The sequence below is a fragment of the Botryllus schlosseri genome, chromosome 4 (genome assembly GCF_051294905.1).
Source record: "Botryllus schlosseri isolate E-star chromosome 4, Bs_hap1, whole genome shotgun sequence".
NCBI classification, from domain to species: Eukaryota; Metazoa; Chordata; class Ascidiacea; order Stolidobranchia; family Styelidae; genus Botryllus; species Botryllus schlosseri.
The window spans coordinates 7,191,498-7,210,540 of record NC_137239.1 but is presented as its reverse complement, the minus strand read 5'-3'; the positions used below and the strand labels follow the sequence as shown (position 1 = coordinate 7,210,540).

At 40.1% G+C, this 19,043-nt stretch overlaps 3 protein-coding genes and 2 long non-coding RNA genes across 5 annotated transcripts in view; 3 read left to right on the top strand and 2 right to left on the bottom strand.

Moving 5' to 3' along the window:
- Positions 1 to 7,903, top strand: part of LOC145438096 (uncharacterized) — a 367,020-nt gene extending 359,117 nt beyond the window's left edge. The window contains exons 3-5 of the mRNA XM_080315495.1: positions 3,768 to 3,880; positions 4,712 to 4,816; positions 7,533 to 7,903. Of these exons, the coding sequence (XP_080171621.1) occupies positions 3,833 to 3,880; positions 4,712 to 4,816; positions 7,533 to 7,853 (474 nt within the window). The 5' untranslated portion in view covers positions 3,768 to 3,832 and the 3' untranslated portion in view covers positions 7,854 to 7,903. The remainder of the gene's footprint in view (positions 1 to 3,767; positions 3,881 to 4,711; positions 4,817 to 7,532) is intronic.
- LOC145437984 (uncharacterized) overlaps positions 1 to 19,043 on the bottom strand; it is a gene marked incomplete at its 5' end in the record, with an annotated part of 459,138 nt that overhangs the window by 207,982 nt on the left and 232,113 nt on the right. The gene's annotated exons all lie outside the window — the stretch shown is intronic.
- The window catches only part of LOC145438129 (uncharacterized), a 227,461-nt gene that overhangs the window by 163,693 nt on the left and 44,725 nt on the right, over positions 1 to 19,043 (bottom strand). The gene's annotated exons all lie outside the window — the stretch shown is intronic.
- Positions 787 to 1,880, top strand: LOC145438113 (uncharacterized). The gene is made up of 3 exons (XR_013914823.1): positions 787 to 996; positions 1,577 to 1,685; positions 1,745 to 1,880. It is a non-coding gene; the product is annotated as an uncharacterized LOC145438113 (long non-coding RNA).
- On the top strand, positions 15,452 to 15,996 carry LOC145436946 (putative monocarboxylate transporter 5). Its single transcript, XM_080314137.1, has 2 exons — positions 15,452 to 15,506; positions 15,686 to 15,996. The coding sequence occupies exons 1-2, from the start codon at positions 15,467 to 15,469 to the stop codon at positions 15,952 to 15,954; spliced, it is 309 nt and encodes a 102-aa protein (XP_080170263.1). The 5' UTR covers positions 15,452 to 15,466; the 3' UTR covers positions 15,955 to 15,996.

Sequence of the window (19,043 nt, the reverse complement as noted above, 5' to 3'; positions counted from 1 at the left end):
CCGGATATCAATTGAGAGGGAGTTTGAGAGGTCGCTTGCTAATCTCCACTCTGAAACTTCACGAGGTTACTATTGATGTGATATATCATCCCAGGCAGCCTAAAGCGCGGTAATATTGATACACGCCGAAAAGCCTCGCAAAATGTGATTTGATCGGTATGTCCTAAGTTATAAATTTTACTTCAGGCTGCAGTGTTTAATTACCAATATTATTACAGTTATAAATAACCAAGATTGTAACCGACAGTGGTACCGGGCTTCAAGCAAATAGGTTGGTGATCAGATATTATGGTCATGATGTACCAATACCTGACTGACGACTCGCTGTCTTGAGGTTTGCTCTGATCTGACTTTACATACCTACGACAGTCACGTTAATCCTTATAGTTAATCGCTTGTTACTCATTTCAGTTTATTATAAACAAATTATCAGATCAACATACTAAGAGATTGCGATAAAATAAAAGGTTGATCATATTATTTCCCTACCGAACTTACTGAAGAAATTTGTCATACAAATATGTATGAAACACCCCGACGTTGAACATTTTACTCGTATCGGGTACCGCTATCATTGCCAACAGTAGGAGGTTTACCTAGGCTCCTCCTCGCCACCTCATCCGCGTCAGCGGTGTCTTACAAAAGCCTAGAGGTGGGCCGTGCTATAAGTCGGCAGTTACGGAAAATAGAAAAGAATATCGGCCTGGTGTAAATGACCATCATTGCCAACAGTATAGCAATCATTCAGTTATTAGTAGTACCCTTTGTAGTTTATCATTGATGAACTGTCTCTTCTTTACGCATGACTTACTGAGTCACGTGACTGTATGACGCAATCCTGAGATAATCGATCGTTACCACGCAGGACCAGAGTGAGTGAGATATACCGTGAATCTGTCGGTCTTGTTACGTGAATCTAAATAGCATAGAGCGAGGGAATGGAGATGTTTTTAGTTCAAAACGGAATGGAGAGGGAGCACATTGATTTACTGCAAGGTAATTCGTTTATGTAAATTTTCAACATCATCTGTAAATAATGTTATGTTCATGTTATCGAGTTTCAAATACAGCGCCCAGCGGTATGAGTAGATATAGATTACCTATTTTCGATCTAGCAGCTTGATGCGCCTTAAGAGCAGACCATGAAAATGGGAGCTAATGCTGTTTAATAATTTCATCTGAAGATATCATAATAGACCTAGTGATGAAACCTCATTTGCAGATGAAGTTATGTACATCTTTCTTTGCACTTGACCTGTTTCAATTACTTAATATGGTTTGGTAGAATGTCTAATGGAAAGTGTTGGTTGTGCCCTTTTATCGGAACTACCAATTTGCTGTCTACACATTTATTGTCACAGACAACATCCGAGTGTTATCATGTCATGCAGGATCTGTGGCATAGTGTATTCAAAATATGAAGATCTCTGTAGCCATTGTAAAAAGAGACACAAAAATATGAAGACACTGGACTTGTTTTGCTATGAAGCACCGTCTTCTCTCGACTATGACCTACTGCCCGAATCCTATCCGAATTCAATATATTGAAGTGCATTCATGATCAAATGCTTTTCAGTCTTACTTCTCGAAAAAGCTGTCGCAAAAGTTGAGGAATCTCAGACAAAAGACAAAGGCATCTGGTACGTCTTCATGGAGAGCGCATGCTTTGTGTCTAGGCTCATCAGGTGATTGGATGATTGTTATTCGTTTTTTTATTATTTATAAGTTTCATTTTATTCAAAAGGTCACCCTAATATAACGATTGAAGACGCCAGGGTGCAGTTGGAAACAGAGTTCAATAGACCTGGTGCCAATTGGCCGAATGTCATCACTCTCATGAAGTTCACTCATCACGACAGACGCAATCAGTTAAAGGTGCTAGAATTGATTACCAGTGAACCCGGCCCTTGGTGAACCCGGCCCTCGGTGAACCCGGCCCTCGGGAAATTTTGTATTCACGGATTGAGTAAGCGGGGGAGATAACGCGACGCTCACATATCAATATCCCACCTCCAGCAGCCCTAATATCCCACCTCCGGTAATCCTAATATCCCACCTCCCCCAACCCTAATATCCCACCTCCGGCAACCCTAATATCCCACCTCCGCTAACCCTAATATCCCACCTCCCCCAACCCTAATATCCCACCTCCGGCAACCCTAATATCCCATCTCCGGCAACCCTAATATCCCACCTCCGGCAACCCTAATATCCCACCTCCCCCAACCCTAATATCCCACTTCCGGCAACCCTAATATCCCACCTCCGCTAACCCTAATATCCCACCTCCCCCAACCCTAATATCCCACATCCGGCAACCCTAATATCCCACCTCCGGCAACCCTAATATTCCCCCAACCCTAATATCCCACATCCGGCAACCCTATTATCCCACCTCCACTAACCCTAATATCCCATCTCCGGCAACCCTAATATCCCACCTCCGGCAACCCTAATATCCCACCTCCACCAACCCTAATATACACCCTTCTCCCAACCCTAATGTCCCACTCCACGAACCACGATGTCCCCTTCCCCCTATACCCTACCCAACCCTAACACCCCACCTCAACCTACAGTTGCAATAACAAGCAGACCACGCGTGGTTGATATGTGAGCAATAACAATCGTTGATATATATTTTTCATCTGAATAAGTCACACACAATGTACAACGCGATAAGACCCAATGCGATGTCATGAACAGATACGAGGATGTTGAACTTCGCACGTCCGCCCCTCGCGCAGTCAATTCAACACTGAGCCGACCACGCAATCGTGATCAGATCACGCCGTGACTGCGTGATCTACGCATGCCCTGACCTCCTTACAAGATCGACAAATCAGTTGATAATGACATTATTAGTTTAATAATTCATATTAATACTTGTTAATATATTTAATTTCAAAATTTCCCGAGGGCCGGGTTCACCGAGGGCCGGGTTCACTGGGCCGGGTTCACCGAGGGCCGGGTTCACTGGCAACCCTAGAATTTGGTGGCGTTGCTGAAATTTTGAAGAGCTTTCCAATGCTGCAAGATATTAGAGTGGTGAGGTCTTTCATTCTTTACAGATGACTTCAATTTGCAGTCATAACTTCGAAAATCAGTAAATTGAAATTGTTTGTGTGCCTCGGCAAAATAAGCAATAATATTGCATATTTATCTTCCTATTGCATTAGCGTACCCTATTTTCCCATTACATGACATGCTTACAGTGTACACTATACCAGGCTTGGACAACTAAAAAATTTTTAGCTCTTCCAAATTGCAGCGCCATAGCTGAAAAGTTGGTCGTGCTGTTGCACGAGGCGGATATTTTTGTTAGCTCACTACGAAACAACATGGTCAATTAGGCAGAATGAACGCCTCTAAACCCTTGGAATATTTCATTAATGTGTGCTGTGTTCTCGGTTATTTATAACCGAATATGTACTCGTTAACGTTTGTATTGTATCGTTACTACCGTATGTTGCCCATCTACTAGTTGTTTGTTTTTGTCATTATTACATCTTAGACACAAAATAATTCTTACATTTCGAATTTGATCCACCCTATCATTGACGTTCGCTACTGATGAGGGTCAGTCGAAAAGCTTTTAGCGAATAAATAAACAATATGAAGTTATTGTTTCGCGTTATTCTGAATAACTAGGCTATGTGTTTTAAAATGAATAATATGGATGAATTTACTTACTCCAGGTAACCTGTTTAAGTGATGTGCATATTCATGACTAACAGCTCTGAGTAACGCATTGTTATTTTCAATAGATCAGACATGAGTTTCAAATGCTTGTTGATAGAAGTGTTGAAGAAATGCATGAGAACTCGTGGAAATGCTTCTCACTCTTGATAAAGTTTTTGGAAATCAGACTGATCAAGAGGTTGGTATCATGCTTGATAATTAACAGTGCCACAGTCATAGGCACTGACTTTTATTTTTGCATGGGGTGGCGGCAGGCGCGTAACCAAGTGGTGTCGAAATCCCTCTTTTTGAAACGCAAAACCACGATCTTTTAAAATGGCCATTCTGACTCTAATATTCAGTTGTAATTCAAGAAGTCGTATTATCAGTGTTACGCGGGGCCGCGACCATTTAGCGAGATTCGTCTGGTCACGCATATCGCATCGCACAATGCTACGCAATGCGATTTCCCGCTGAAATATTTTAAACGCGGCTTGCGGTCCTCACCGATGCAAATAATGCACTTTAATTTGTAGAAGGTATATTTGCTCGTCAAATCGCAATAAGAGATGGTTTTCTCGGAGCGCGCGATGAAATCTACGTTTCTAACGATGAAGTCGAATTTGTACATCAAATAAGGATCGTAAGTTTGGTGAAATCAGCATAGAATGTTGCTGCTCAAACTAATCGAATAAATTCAGAATTTGCGCCATCGAGAATCTTGTGTTGCATCAATTTCTGACAACGTAATTCAACGCCGTGTACTGCACAATGCGCAGTACTAATAACAAATCAAACACTGACAAGTGACACCGACGGAATACGAGTGTATAAAGCAGACAAGAATTAGTAGTCTTCAGATGATAGCAAACGAGATAGCGCGCAGTTAATCAATAATTCCACAACTTGCGTACAGTGCTAATGCCCAAACTTGCCTTTATCTAAAATGGAATGTGATGGATGGAATGGAAACTTTTGAATTGCAGGAATGTCCCTCACCTGTGCCTATTATGACTCTAATTGTTTGCAGGGAAATGAAGACGATGAAATTCATATCCTGCTCGAACTCCAGAAGGCTCTCACAGACAAGAAAATAAAGTCGAACCATGGTTTGAGTGCAATATGTCTTTGTCAGGTAAGATTTGCTACCTGTCTAGTATGGATCTGCTTCAGTTTAGATCAGAGGTCTCAAACACGCGGCCATTTTATGCAGCCCGTGACGGTATTTAGGATTTCGCAGTATTCGACAATCTTTAACTGCCAAATATCCCTTTTTACTTTGAAAACTGGAAATTTGCTCCAAAACTACTCCAGAAACCTGAAACTACTCATCAAACTTCACTATTACATCAATTTCAAAAGTTACCACGCAATGGAAGGTCGATGAATACTTCGGCGATTGGAAATTTCTAACGCTATGGCACAGTAATCATTATATTCAAGTTATAATAGATCTGTTCCAACATTTGAGCGTAAATCTAGTGCTGATTCAATTTGACTTGGGTAATGACATCATCAATAGTGTTGTTATCAGGAGTATGATCGAAACCCGGATTAGGCGGCACTGCTCCAATGCTCTGATATCAGATCGATCTTTTTAAAATTCTAAAGTATTCTACCTATAATTGTGCCAGTTCAAATGTCCGCTAGCTGCAAAACTATAACACGATAGTTTTACGATGTCCCGATGCATTTGTACAGTCGCATGGTGACTACAACTAAATATAAAGCAACTATGCCAAGTGCAGCAACAATTGTGTTCGAATATTTTAAAATGTGATTTTTTTCGTGGCAGGCATGAATTCACAATAGTAAATCACATTTCCAAGATGTGTGTGGAATGTCAGTCTGCAAGGTCCCGTCAAATAAAGCCTACTCGGAAATACATTGAATTCCCCTATTATTGGTGCCTGCGGCCCGCGTCGCCATCAAAAAGTAGGAAATTGGCCCGCTAGCATATTTGAGTTTGAGACCTCTGTTTTAGATATACATAAAAGTTCTATTAATAAAATCTTTCAATATGATCGAAATTCTTGAGCCGTCCTAAAACGAAGGTATATTATGCTATGCTAAACACTGCGCTCGACGTAATGGAGCTGCAGAATTTCGTACTAAGACCAACTGACGTGGCTGCGAGTCATCAATTCTTAACCCTTTGCGAAAATATAGAAGTCACAACGAGTAAAGCGATGGTGAAGTTAACGCACCATAAATTTCGCAATGGGTTAAGAAACGCGGAAGCTCGAGCGTAACGGGTTCTTATGCAAAATTCTTTCAATTTATATGTTTGTCATATTTTGGAATCGGGAGAGGATTTTCACACTAACAGTACTGGAGTTGCCAAAAAGGAAGACATTTAGGCGTCCTAGAACGACAATTTGAAAAACCTGAAAAAGGAGGACAAATCCTCCTAAAGCAGTTCGTATGTTAACCATAATTGAATTGCAGCACCATTACAGTGGCTTTCTGAAGACGATGTCTATGGCAAATTTTTTTTCAACCTGCGAGTGAATTTGGGACCTCATAATTTTTATAGCGCAGAGCCCCTTTAAGAATAAGCAGCTGACAAGTTATGATCGAACGAGGTCCGAGGTTCATTGGTACCCCTGAAGATTCTGATGATGTAGAGAAATTTATGCATCTGAACACAATTGGTGCATAAATTAATGCTTCAATTAATAATCGAATAATATAATAACTTATTATAAATTTGCCCTTTGGAGCTAAGCTTGTTAACGGTGCACTGCACTCTAAAAACTATGTGGTCTCAAAGTGAAGGGCGAAACGAGAAAAATTTTTAGGCCACAGCCATTTTCTTCAGAACGCCACCGTAATGGAGCTGCAATTTATTGAATTTTCCACAGGGGAATCATGCTCCAGCAGTCACGCAGAAATCGAACTTCATATAGTTGTCTTCTGTAGTTGACTGAACATCTTCCGTTGCACGCGGTGTTTAAACGACCTTTGCTTGTATGACATATTTCCTTCATAACATCGGCTGACAACGATATAAAGTTCGATTTCTGTGTGACTGCTGGAGCATGATTCCCCTGTAAAATATTCAATAAATTGCAGCTCCTTTACGGTGGCATTGTGAAGAATATGGCTGTGGCCTAAAACTTTTTCTCGTTTCGCCCTTCAATTTGAGACGACATCATTTTTAGAGAACAGTGCCCCTTTAAACTATTCGCCGATTCAACTACATTTATATCTTTAGTATGAGAAGCAGGGTCGTAACCAAGTCACAAGGCTCCGAGTCACAACTCAATGTCACTTTTAGAGGATTGACTCGAATCAAGTCGAGTCATTTTCAATTCACCGCCGAGTCGAGTCCGATTCTAAGTCAACAAGTAGAGGTTCGAGTCCGATTCATGGTGTTATGACTCAAGTCCGAGTCCAAGTCATTGTGATGACTGCTCAGTTTCCAGTTCCAGTTCTGTTGAACCCATTTTTTATGACTGTTTGGTGATACCGAATTATTCGCATTTATAATACACTGATTTTCCTTTTAGTAGTTTCTGGTAGCATTTTTTAGTGCCAGTACGAATAGAAGAAATGCCAATAGTGTGGTTATTTTAGTATTATTCAAAATTACGGTGGAAATGTCTTTCTTGGCCATCTGAGTCTCGAGTCATGCGCAATGACTCAAGTCGAGTCAATACACAGATTGTTTCGAGTCGTTTTTGTGTTTTGAGAAATTAATGACTCGAGTCAAGTCGAGTCAAGAGAAAGTCATTACATTATGAGAAGTCTCAAATAAGCATTTCTAGCTGAAGTTGGTCGTGTGCTCTGGATTCGCACATGAGCATTTAGCAATATCATTTAAAGCTAACATATTGTTTTAATTCCAGGCACATACAGTCGATTTAACGACTTCAAAGTTGACACCTCCACATCTTTTGATTGCACATCATGAGAATGGAGATGAACAGTCGTGGATTGCGGCCAATCGCATCACCATCAAGCGCAGATCCGAAAACGAAAGAAGACCGTTTGAGATGATTATTGATCTCGTAGCATGCTATTCCGCATGGGATCTTAGTTATCCCAAGGTCTTTCAAATATTGCCATTCATTCAACGTGTCCTTGTTGGTGATAAAAATTCAGGATTCCAGTCGAATAAGTTCGTCAATTTTTGGAAAAAAATATCAGAATGCCCAGCAATCGATTGAAAAAATGTAGGCTAATTAATCTCCCTTGCTCCAAGTACTTGGACTGTGAGTAGTGCTGTGCTTTCTTTTGGTATGGAATGTACCTGTACATAGTGGATTTCGTTATTTTATGCATTTGCACAATAATTCGTTTTTTTTAGTGGCTAGACTTTTGCTATGCCTTTATTAGTAAATTTTTCGTTTTTAGTGGCACTGTATATTAGGGCTGTTCCAAAATAACATACTGTTTAGCCAAAATTGGTTTACTATGGCATTTTGGCAATTCAATCAATCATTTGATCATGAAACCAGACAATTTTTGAGAAACAATATTTATTGACAACATTACTGTACATACACCTTGCTTTAGTTCCGAATCCAGTTCTTTTATACTGTTATTACTGTTAAATAGTATATTCTTATCGGAATGAACCCAAATATTTTCGGTCGACACTCGTCAGCAAATCTAGTAGAGAATTGGAAAGAACGTTGTATATCAACAATCGTATCACAAAATATGATGTCAGCAGCATGAAATTTCGAGAGAGCATTCAATCCAATATTCCCAGGTGGTACACGAACTCCTGTTGACAGAGTTTCGGCTGGTGTATTTTATGAGTTTCGGCTGGTGTATTTTATATCTTATCAAAATACACCATTCGAAACTCTGTCAACCGAAGTTTGTGCACCACCTGCATGGGAATAGTGCATTAAACGCTCACTCTCGCGAAATTTCATGCTGGTGAAGGCCTATTTTGTGATACGATTGTTGATATACAATGTTATTTCCAATTCTCCACTAGTTGCTGACGTTTACCTCTGACGAGTGTCATCCGAAAATGATTGGGTTCATTTCAACATGCACAGCACATACTATTCAGTTGTGTATTGCAGTTCTGTACCTGCAAGAATCTCTGTTATTACTGTATAAAATCCTGTCTTACTGTGTCAAAAAATTGTTATGTTTTCAATTTGTATTGTCATATTTAACGGCAACTTACACTGTTTCTTTTATTGTACATTCCACAACCGATTCTTTTACAATAAAATATTGTTTCGAGAAGAGCCTGTGGATCCACAGTGTGGAGGTATTTCAGGTACATAATTTCAAGCTCTGCAGCGATAGCTACTGACATGCCACTTCAGACCACACAATATTATGACATACATCGCTACCACGCAATGTGGCATCTAAAAAAAAATCGATTATTGTGTGTTTTTTTGTGCATAAATGCACGCGTTTTAGCTTACAGTGTATTTTGTTACCAAACAATTTCTTCACCAACATGTCTGTCAAGGTCTCTTATAACATGTGTTAAAATGTTGAAGTTCAACTCTTGTGGGAGACCCAGAAAAAAAGCTGTTAAATTTGACAACTTTGAAAAAAATAAAAATAAAATTTAAAAAATTAAAAAATATATTTTTATCGGCTATAAGTAACCAAGGATGGGTTTAATAATGGTTTTTCGTGTTTTTCAATTGATTGGTAAAATTTACATTTTACTACAGGCTGTTTTGTGGAAATATATGTAAAAGTATGGCACTAAGGGCATAGTTATCTAGTCATAAGTGCACCGTTCAGTAATTCGATACCGAACGATTCAACAAATTCTTCATACTGTAATACATGGGTAACACACACACATATATATGCTTAAAACCAGTTCAGTAATTCGTCAAATACTGTTATAAGCCATGCAGCAAGGTCTAAAACGGTATTTTCTGTATCATTCCGTTCTAAAAGATTGACGCAATTGTACCGAAGTAAAAAAACGGCGCTGAATCCAGCACGGCCTTGTGTGAGTTCATTGTCAATTGTTACTGAATGGTTCGTCGCTGTTTCACCATAATTTATGAGCCTTGGCATATGCATCAGATTGGATCAGACGCTCATCTATCCAGGTAATCCAGGTGGTTTGGGTTAATAAAGCCAACGATCCTGAGTTTCAATATTCAAACTGCAATGGCTGGATTAAGAGAATCAATGGTAATGATGCAAAACAGCGCGCACAGATCGAGTTCCTTCCAGTTATTGAAGGAGACCCTGATGACCTCGAAACCTTCTTGGCCAGTCTTAAAGAGTGCACACAGCGCGTTGGGGTAGCTATGGTGACCATCGATCTTCCGATTCGACTGAAGGCTATATATATAATGATGCAGACAAATTTACCAGTCATTCCAAGGTTGAGTGGTTTTCACCTATTGAAATCTTATCTTAGACCGATTGGTGACAACATGGAATATTCTGGGCTACTAGATGTGATCCAGTTGATCTATGCTGGAAGCGCAACAACCATCCAGATCATGGATGGGGGATGTTTTGACCAGGCAGTCCCTCCTCACCTCCTCGTCGATGCAGCAATCTATCAACATTAGGGCTCTTCAAAAATGACTTTTTTTCTCAAATCGTACTGGCTACTTGATAAAATTGTTAGGTTACCTAATTTAAGCCTACACACCAAATTTGGTTCAATTCCAACCAGTAGCCGCATTGCTACAGGAGTAGAAAGTTTCTATTTACTATATAAAAATGAATAGCAAAAAATTTGAAAATTTTCTGTTCACCCCATGAAAGTGTTAGGCTGTCTATAGAAACGATCCTCACCAAATTTGGTTCAATTCCAACCAGTGGAAGCGGAGTTATTGCGTCGAAAAATTTTGATTTGAATAAAATAGTATTTACGGTGAGCACAACTATAATAAATAAACAGAGAATCGGTCACCGTAAATACTATTTTATTCAAATCAAAATTTTTCGACGGCAATAACTCCGCTTCCACTGGTTGGAATTGAACCAAATTTGGTGAGGATCGTTTCTATAGACAGCCTAACACTTTCATGGGGTGAACAGAAAATTTTCAAATTTTTTGCTATTCATTTTTATATAGTAAATAGAAACTTTCTTCTCCTGTAGCAAAGCGGTTACTGGCTGGAATTGAACCAAATTTTGTGTGTAGGCTTAAATTAGGTAACCTAACAATTTTATCAAGTAGCCAGTACGATTTGAGAAAAAAAGTCATTTTTGAAGAGCCCTAATCAACATACCATAGAAATTGCCTTAACTGAGGGTAAGCGTGGTGACATGAAGTCCTTCATGGAAAAGGTGACTGGTGGGGAAATGGGAGTCAGACACTGTGAGCCAGTATTGCGAGTATTTGAGTGAAGGTTTGAAGAAACGTTCAATCGATTCGCAAAAAGAGGAAGAACACCTGCACTCTAGGTGGAGTACCAATACATGGTAGATATGCCCAATGTCTTCATCAGAACCGAGTAACTCGCAGACCACAATGGGAATCTGTCCTGCATTGTTACCAGGATGCTTCACACCTGCAGGCCATCATCAGCGGTTCTCAAACTTTTTTCGGCTCGCCCCTTGATAAAAAATCTCGCCCCCCTCTTATCGTCATATCGGAAAGTATTAAAAAGAGCAACCAATGTTTGCAACCCCAATGCATTGTTTGGTGGCGTGGGAGGTAGGCCTATTTATGGCTGTTGAGACACTTCTCAAGTATGTAGTTGCAGTTGAATAATTTATTAAACATAACCATGTGCAATGATAACATGTAGCACATAGATATTTTAGCGATTTTGGTGCCTAACCCCTTCCATTACCCCACTAGATCTTAGCTCGAACGAACCTGACCACAACCTAAATCAAAATCCAATGGCAGCAACACGCATTTACCAGTTACACTTCATTCAGGGACATCTTCTGAATAGTGGAAGGTTCGGTATCCCTCAAAATCTAGCATCAGTGTGTGGATGGTACGGCGGAATTATGACATTTCAAATTGACAGGCCTAATTAGGATTATTTCCATTGTTGAAACTGGAGGTTTCAGCACAAAATAAACTCATTCCGAGTTCAAGAAAATCATTTCTCTCAGGCGGCTTCGCGCCTCGATCCCTTCGCGCATTTGCGCCTTCCACGATCCCCCCCCCCACCCCCAGTTTGAGAACGTCTGCCACGCACGGGAACCACATTGGTGAACCCGCAGAGGGAAAATGGGCAACAGCTTTTCTGGCCACAGATGTTGGGTGCCCACTCTCAGTCATCTGTCAGTTGTCAACCGGCGAATGGATGAGGACGTCAGCAGACATGTACCCGTTCACAGAGAGCTTACCAAGACACAGATTAAGCGAGATGCAGGGGCCATTGAACTTGTCCCAAAATGGTTTGAAGAAATGAAGCCATTCGTCAACGATGGATAAAAGAGGTTGCTCAATGCTCATGTATTTCTCAACTGGATTCGCAAGTATACGGTTGATGACGTAGTCGAAAACCTGAGAGAGAAGCTGAATTTAGGATGGCCATTAGCCATGCAGATCAACCTGGATGAAAAGTCAGTGACACCGACCATGGTTGTCATGTCAAAGGTGAAAGCAGGGTTTTAATGACTCGAGTCACGATTTTTTATGACTCGACTTGACTCGAGTCATTTTCTAAAAATACGGATCTGTGTATTGACTCGACTTTTCGAGTCATTGCACGTGACTCAAACCAAGTCATATGACTCGAGACTCAGACGGCCAAGACCAACATTTTATGGTAATTTCGAAGAAGTAACCAAACTATTGGGATTTCGTCTAATAGTACTTGTACTTGAAAATGCGACCAGAAAATGCTAAAAGTTAGGAAAACTAGTATATTAGAAATGCGAACCATTCGATATCACCGAACAGAATAATAAAAAAAGCGGATTTAAAATAGGCTTTAACTGGAAACTGAGCAATATCAACACAATGACTTGGAGTCGGACTCGAGCAATGATACCATGACTCGGACTCAACCCTCTGCTCGCTGCTTTGGACTCGGACTTGACTGGGTGGTGAATTGAAAATGAATCGACTTGACTCGAGTCAAAACTATAAAATTGAGATTGACTTATGACTCGGAGCCTTATGAGTTGGTTACAGCCCTGGGCAAAAGCCCTGTCATCGCAAAGAAAATGTCCTAAGGTTTACGAGTAAAACATTCACATTGACTCATTGAAGTTTGCTTTCATGTCATTGTGGTCTTTGATGGTTACAGCGAAAATGACGAAGGGGGCGATAGGGGGGCGATGAAGCGTCAAAATAGCCGCTTTAGTCAACCCACGAAAATTTAGTTACAAAAGTGTGTAAAATTAGGCTGTGAGCCGTGAAGTTTACCTTTTTTTAGTCATTTCGACAGTGATTACAGTTTGTATGCCCAACTTTCGGTACACAAAATTTGGGGGGCGATGATCGGTGTTGAGCTTGAAAAGGAGGCGATGGGTCGAAAAAGGTTGGGAACCACTGTTCTGGAGGAAGACAGCGACAGGAGTGATAAAACCCGAGACACGACCTCTAACAGAGGGTGCAGCTTCAAAACGTTCATTCCGCGAGTACCTGCAGACCAGGGATTTGATTCGTTTACAGAACTTGCCGCCGAACCCCAGCGATTACGGATGGACAAAGGGCGTGCATAGATATGAACCTGATGAGCTATTGCAGTTCAGAAGCTATAGTTGTCATAAAGATTGCAACAACCGATTATACAGCTGCAAGAAGAATGAGGTCACGTGCATTTCAGCCTGTGGAGTATGTAAAGACCCTATAATGCAATAATTGCAGTTACGATGATGTTGAGTCCGAAGAAGGCATAGGTGATTCATGTTGAAATGTCTGATATTGTGCATGTGAAATAGGCTACCTCTTCAGTGAACATAGCTATGCGAAATGAAGGCGATTTTGTGCATGAATATAAAAGTGGGTGTGGCGTTTTTCACAAAGCAGAGCCTGTAGTGAATTATAAGTGTTAACAATCAATTGAGAATCATGGAAAACCATTATTAAACACGTCCTAAGTTACTTATGGGCTATAAAGATTTTTTATTTTATTTATTTATTTTTTAATTCGTCAAATTCACAAATCAGAGCCTGCAGTGAATTATAAGTTTTAGCAATCAATTGAGAATCATGGAAAACCATTATTAAACACGTCCTAAGTTACTTATGGGCGATAAATAATTTTTAATTTTTTTCAATTTTTTTTTTAATTCGTCAAATTTAACAGCTTTTTTGGGGGGTTTCCCACAAGAGTTGAACTTCAACATTTTAACACATGTTATTACACATCTTAACAAACATATTGGTGTAGAAATTGTTTGGTAACAATATAGTTCACAGATTTTCACAAGTTTCCCTTACTAATACGATATGGAACAAAATTCATCCTATGTTGTGGAGCAAGCGTTTAAAAAAAGCCGCTTTGGTAATCAATGAGCAGTTTTTTTTCTACATAAAAGTGCTTTTCATCAAAGTCAATTTACTACTAATCTGAAGTTTTTCACAATAAATTATGTAATGCTATGTTACAGTGCAGGTTAAAGCTCAAGCAATGTGATCTTGATTTCCGGAACGATTCCTTTTGATGAGTTTATTCATTAGGAGTAAGACATGAATCAACGACTGTTGTTGGCGTCTCTTATTTAAAATTTTACACAGTTATTCTGTAAAATTCCAAGAAGATTCCCGTAGGAAAGTTTGAGAATCAATGCTCAAAATTTTAAAAGAAAAAGCAGATATAACGTGGTATCAACTGTACTTCTGACTTTCCATGCAAAAAGAAAACGTGAGGAAATTCCTATTTTTAGTAATAAAAAATGTTGCAATGTTTTGAATGTTAGGTAATAGTATTTTTGCATTGTATTCTGCACGTGAATTGCATCATTACGCATACTTCACCGGCCAAACACACATATCTTCATCTATCGTCACGTAAGCCGCAATAACGTTTAGGCTGGACAAGACTTTCCACAAGTATTCGCTGATATACCATACAGTCACCATGTGGTGTTTTGATGTTCCAGAGAACGTTCGAGCCGAGCCTCAGTTCGTCGAACCTAATGGGTTCGGTAGCACCCTGGTCATAACAATTAATATAAGATACATGTGGTAGGGTTACCATACGTCATGTAGCCAGAAAGTTAACCTTTTGTTAGTCAACCGACCGCGAAGTCGGGAAAAATTCACCATTTTTCAAGATTTTACCCCAGAATTGCAAGTCTAAAATTAAAAAAAAAAAACTGTCCTCTTTTTAGATTCGCAAAATATGGTAACCCGAATATGTGCGCAATGACACCGTGTCACAATCAAACTTGACTTTAGCTAACTAGTGAGTAATTGCCTGATCAGGAAACAAACACGTAGGCTGCATGATACATCACGTTGGCTACTGCGACTATTAATCACGCTATTATGGTGAAAAATGGCTTCTTCATATGTGTGATTCATTTTGCAGACTTCTGGGCGTAAATACGACCCTCGTAGCATGGATCGCGTCATCAATAAGCTTAGCCATGGGTCTTGGTCGATTGGCCATTCCTGGCATTTGCAGCGCATGGAATATAGATCCATTTTATGCGTATGGTTTTACAAACGTAATGAATTCGAAAGAGCTGCAGAAACACGAAACTGTATATCTGTAAAATTTCGCAGGTCGTTGCCGGCCTACTCACAGCACTCAGTTCGTTTCTTACAACTGAAGTTGGCATACTTTGTTATGCCATATTTTTTGGACTGTTCGGCCCATCTACCGCACTCATCCGTGCCAGCGCAGCGTTGCACTTGGGATCAGATACGTTTTCAACGGCTTACGGTTGGATTATAACTATGAACGGTGTTGGTCTATTAATTGGACCGGCTTTGACAGGTAATGTCTCAGTCACTTTGTTTTCGTTGCACACCGCGGTGCACAATACCTTAACAGATGTTAAGTGCCCAGCTTTGCCGTGACGGTATTGCTGGACCAACTGGGCCAATCGCATCTCGTTTGAGGTCTAAATCATTGCAGCATTACAAAGTTCTCAATAATTTTGAATTATATTGCAGGTCTTATGTACGATGTGACACAATCCTACGACGCGACGTTTTACACAGCAGGAGCTTGTTTAATCGTCAGCGGTGTGTTGGTGGCCTTTCGAGATGAAGCAAAAGAATACAAAAGCGCTAATCAAGTGCAGCTTAGACCAGCTGGTTATGTAAATCATTTCGTTGATCTTCCTGGGATTTCTACTCGTCAGTCCAGGAATCCGATTTCCAATGAGGTCACGGATGGACTTGAACCCGGGACTTTCGCTGGTTCAGCTAAGATTTCCTGATATATGAGCAATGAACACACCCGGTGCTGAATGACCCATTTGCGGAATCTGAAAATATAAAACATATCCAATATATAAATACATTCCGTCTAGAGGGGTGCACTGCGTCGCGCGTGCTTGGACTGAACATATGTTATCCCTACAACCCCCTACACACGAACACAAGCACAAACACGCCTCAAATATTGAGAGATCCTTTTACCCAAATTTGGTCCGAGCCACGTTGCCCCAGCCCGCATCATTGCCAAGACGAGCCCACGCTGTACTATCTCGTCAGAAATCAGTTCATTTCAAACTAAATTCGCATCTACATAATTATAAGGATTCACAACACTGGACACTGCCAAAGCTATGGCGTACCAGGAATAGATGAACATTACCAAATAAGGGACGCCGTTCCTTTCTGCTTGAAAACATTACTGGTATGGTTAATTATCTCGCCACGGTTACCTCTTACCGATGACAACTTGTGTTTTTTTTTTGGGTGGGGGGGGGGGGGGTGACGAAGTGCTGTTACCGCCAGGGCTAGGAGTGCGTATTAATTGCTTGATATTTCGCCCAGGTATCGCAATTATTAGAGCTCAGTATTGTGGATTGTGTGTTAGTGTAACTCATTTATAAATATTATAAGTGACATATTCTAGTCGCGTGATGGACATAAACCTTCCGTTTGATGGCTACGTAATAACGGAAAACCCCTTTATTATAATAAAAATATCATTTCCTGAATTGAGTTCTGTACAACCGTAAATAATTAATTTGGGTCCTGATGTTCGTTATGGTCCCATCTATTTCTCCTCAACTCATGCGCATGCATAACTCCTGTTGACATTTTCCAAGTTGCGAGTATGAGGATAGGATGAGCTACATCGATTTCGCTATAAAGATGATCGTGTGCAGGAAACTGCTAAAAATCTATCGTGAAGGGAGGACGAATAGGGGGGAAGGTACACATATGTTAATGAAAATTTAAAATTTATATATTTTCTAAACAATACGGCCTAGCCTCTTGAAATTTGGTATGTGAGTTCTTTGTACCATACTCCATATTCTGTGTAAATTCCGGTTTCTCAAAATTATTCCTTGGGCCCGAATTGGAGGGGGGGGAAGATTTTCAAATCGAACTCTTGTCATGTTGTAAAGTCTGTCTCTTCAAGGAATGCTCATCAACTCCACATAATGATTTATTTACTGTCTATGGACCCCTAAGCACATGGTAGAATACTTGAAATTTCCAATTATGCTGAAAAAATTCACCCGGAAGTGGATTTGACACAAATACGGTACCGAGTTTTCGAATTTTTTTCAGAAAACAAATTATAAGTAGATAACTAAAACTCTGACTCAAAATTCTATCATTCTACCATGTAGAACACGCCTGCTTCTGGTGTTGAGCCGAGTTTGATCAAGATTGGAGATCATTTGATATCAAAATTTCCTTCTGTAGATAAACCATATCAGTAAAAACTAAAAATTCCGAGAAAATCAACTTTGAAAATTTAAAATTGTATCATGAAAAATTAGAACAGGTATTCAAAATGCGATGCTTTTCCAGTCATCAGACATGCTTGAATCATGATATAGCCAAATTTGACCGAAATTGAACGTCCGTAAATGCATAATAAGTAATATGAAGTATGACTGGTTTCACAGTTTTTCACTCAAAAACTGCTATTCAAAATGTGAAGTTTTTTCAAATCGTGAATTGGACAAGCATAAGATCAGAGATGGACTTAGAACAGTTGAAATGACATATTTGGATCCCTGTGACACTGTCAAGATTCACTGGAGTTGTTAAGAAAGAACATATTATGGCGACATTACACTGGATTTCTTCAAAGATACAATTTTATACCACCAAATTTATAACACAAACAAGTCATGAATAAAAATAGCTGATGGAATAACGGTACAACAGGGAGATCCCAGAGCCGAGAATGCAGCACTGACATGATAAAAATTTCCCTGCACTGTAAGTAGTGCCTTCCTTCTTTCCAAACTCTCTTTCCTTACATATATTTTCTAATTTCCTTCGTTTTCGATTACGGGTTGTCTCAATTTGGGCGTCGGATTTTTCAATTCGAATCGCGTTGTCTCTAAGTGCTGCATCCCTGACCCTGGGCTCATCGGAATTCCCACTGATTCTGAGCCATCGAAAAGACCTGTTGCACCGTTATTCCATCTTATCAGTGCAAGAGCAACCGCGAACTTCAAGTAATCTCGTCCAACGAAAGTCTCCTTTGAGTATCGCTTCCAAAGTGTGCTATGGAGGCACTCGTTAGCATTCTACGTTTGTAAGGTCATGCACTTTGAAATAAGTTCAATACTGGCAAGGCCCTTGAAGACGGATTTGGCGGCTTCGTAAATTTTAGCTGTCAGCGGATACTTGCCACTCGGATGTGCAATTGGATTGGCAGCACCTTCAAGTTTAGCCTTCAAATAGAAGCACCACTTTTCATCGCAATTATCGTGAATCGGTTGTTCTGGAGTGGACCTATTGTGCAACAGTTTTGCCCACATTTTCTTTGATGCTTCATGCGCATCTGGTGCACCGTTTACGATGGCGTTGTGATAATATTAGCTCCACTTTTTTATTCGGGGTCGGCTCGATTTGCGGGTCCCTCCCATGTTATTTTTTCTGTATTTAAGTCTCGACAAGTTTGGTTAGTCTAGTGAACATTCTTTTGTTCACGTGATTTATACACTCTTCTTTTTTTACAATAGTTGGCCCATACGGTTTTGAGTCTCTCAGCGTCGCCATAACTGAGGAGTCGCCGTCAGCTAATAGAGTTATATATCTGAATCCAATGGATTATGAGCGATGCCACAGAACTTTTCCTATGTCTCGTTCCATAGACCCAGATGACCCCTCGTGATTTTTATGACAAACTGCCTCATGGCCCTCCATATATTTCCTCAAATCTTCTTCATCTGTATGGATCTTCTCGTTGATCTCGCAAGCACGACAATATTTACTTTCACTTCATAGTCCAAAACCATACCTGTGCTTGGTTCTATGACAAATCCAACCCCATACTTGCTTACATGACCTCTTTTTTTGCCAGGTACCATCATATGACACACTGATG

What these genes read in the sequence shown, in the direction of transcription:
- LOC145436946 (XM_080314137.1), top strand. Translation starts at nt 15,467, where the DNA reads ATGAACGGTGTTGGTCTATTAATTGGACCGGCTTTGACAG. An exon ending in AATTGGACCGGCTTTGACAG is followed by an intron (nt 15,507 to 15,685) that starts GTAATGTCTCAG and finishes ATTATATTGCAG; the next exon opens with GTCTTATGTACGATGTGACA.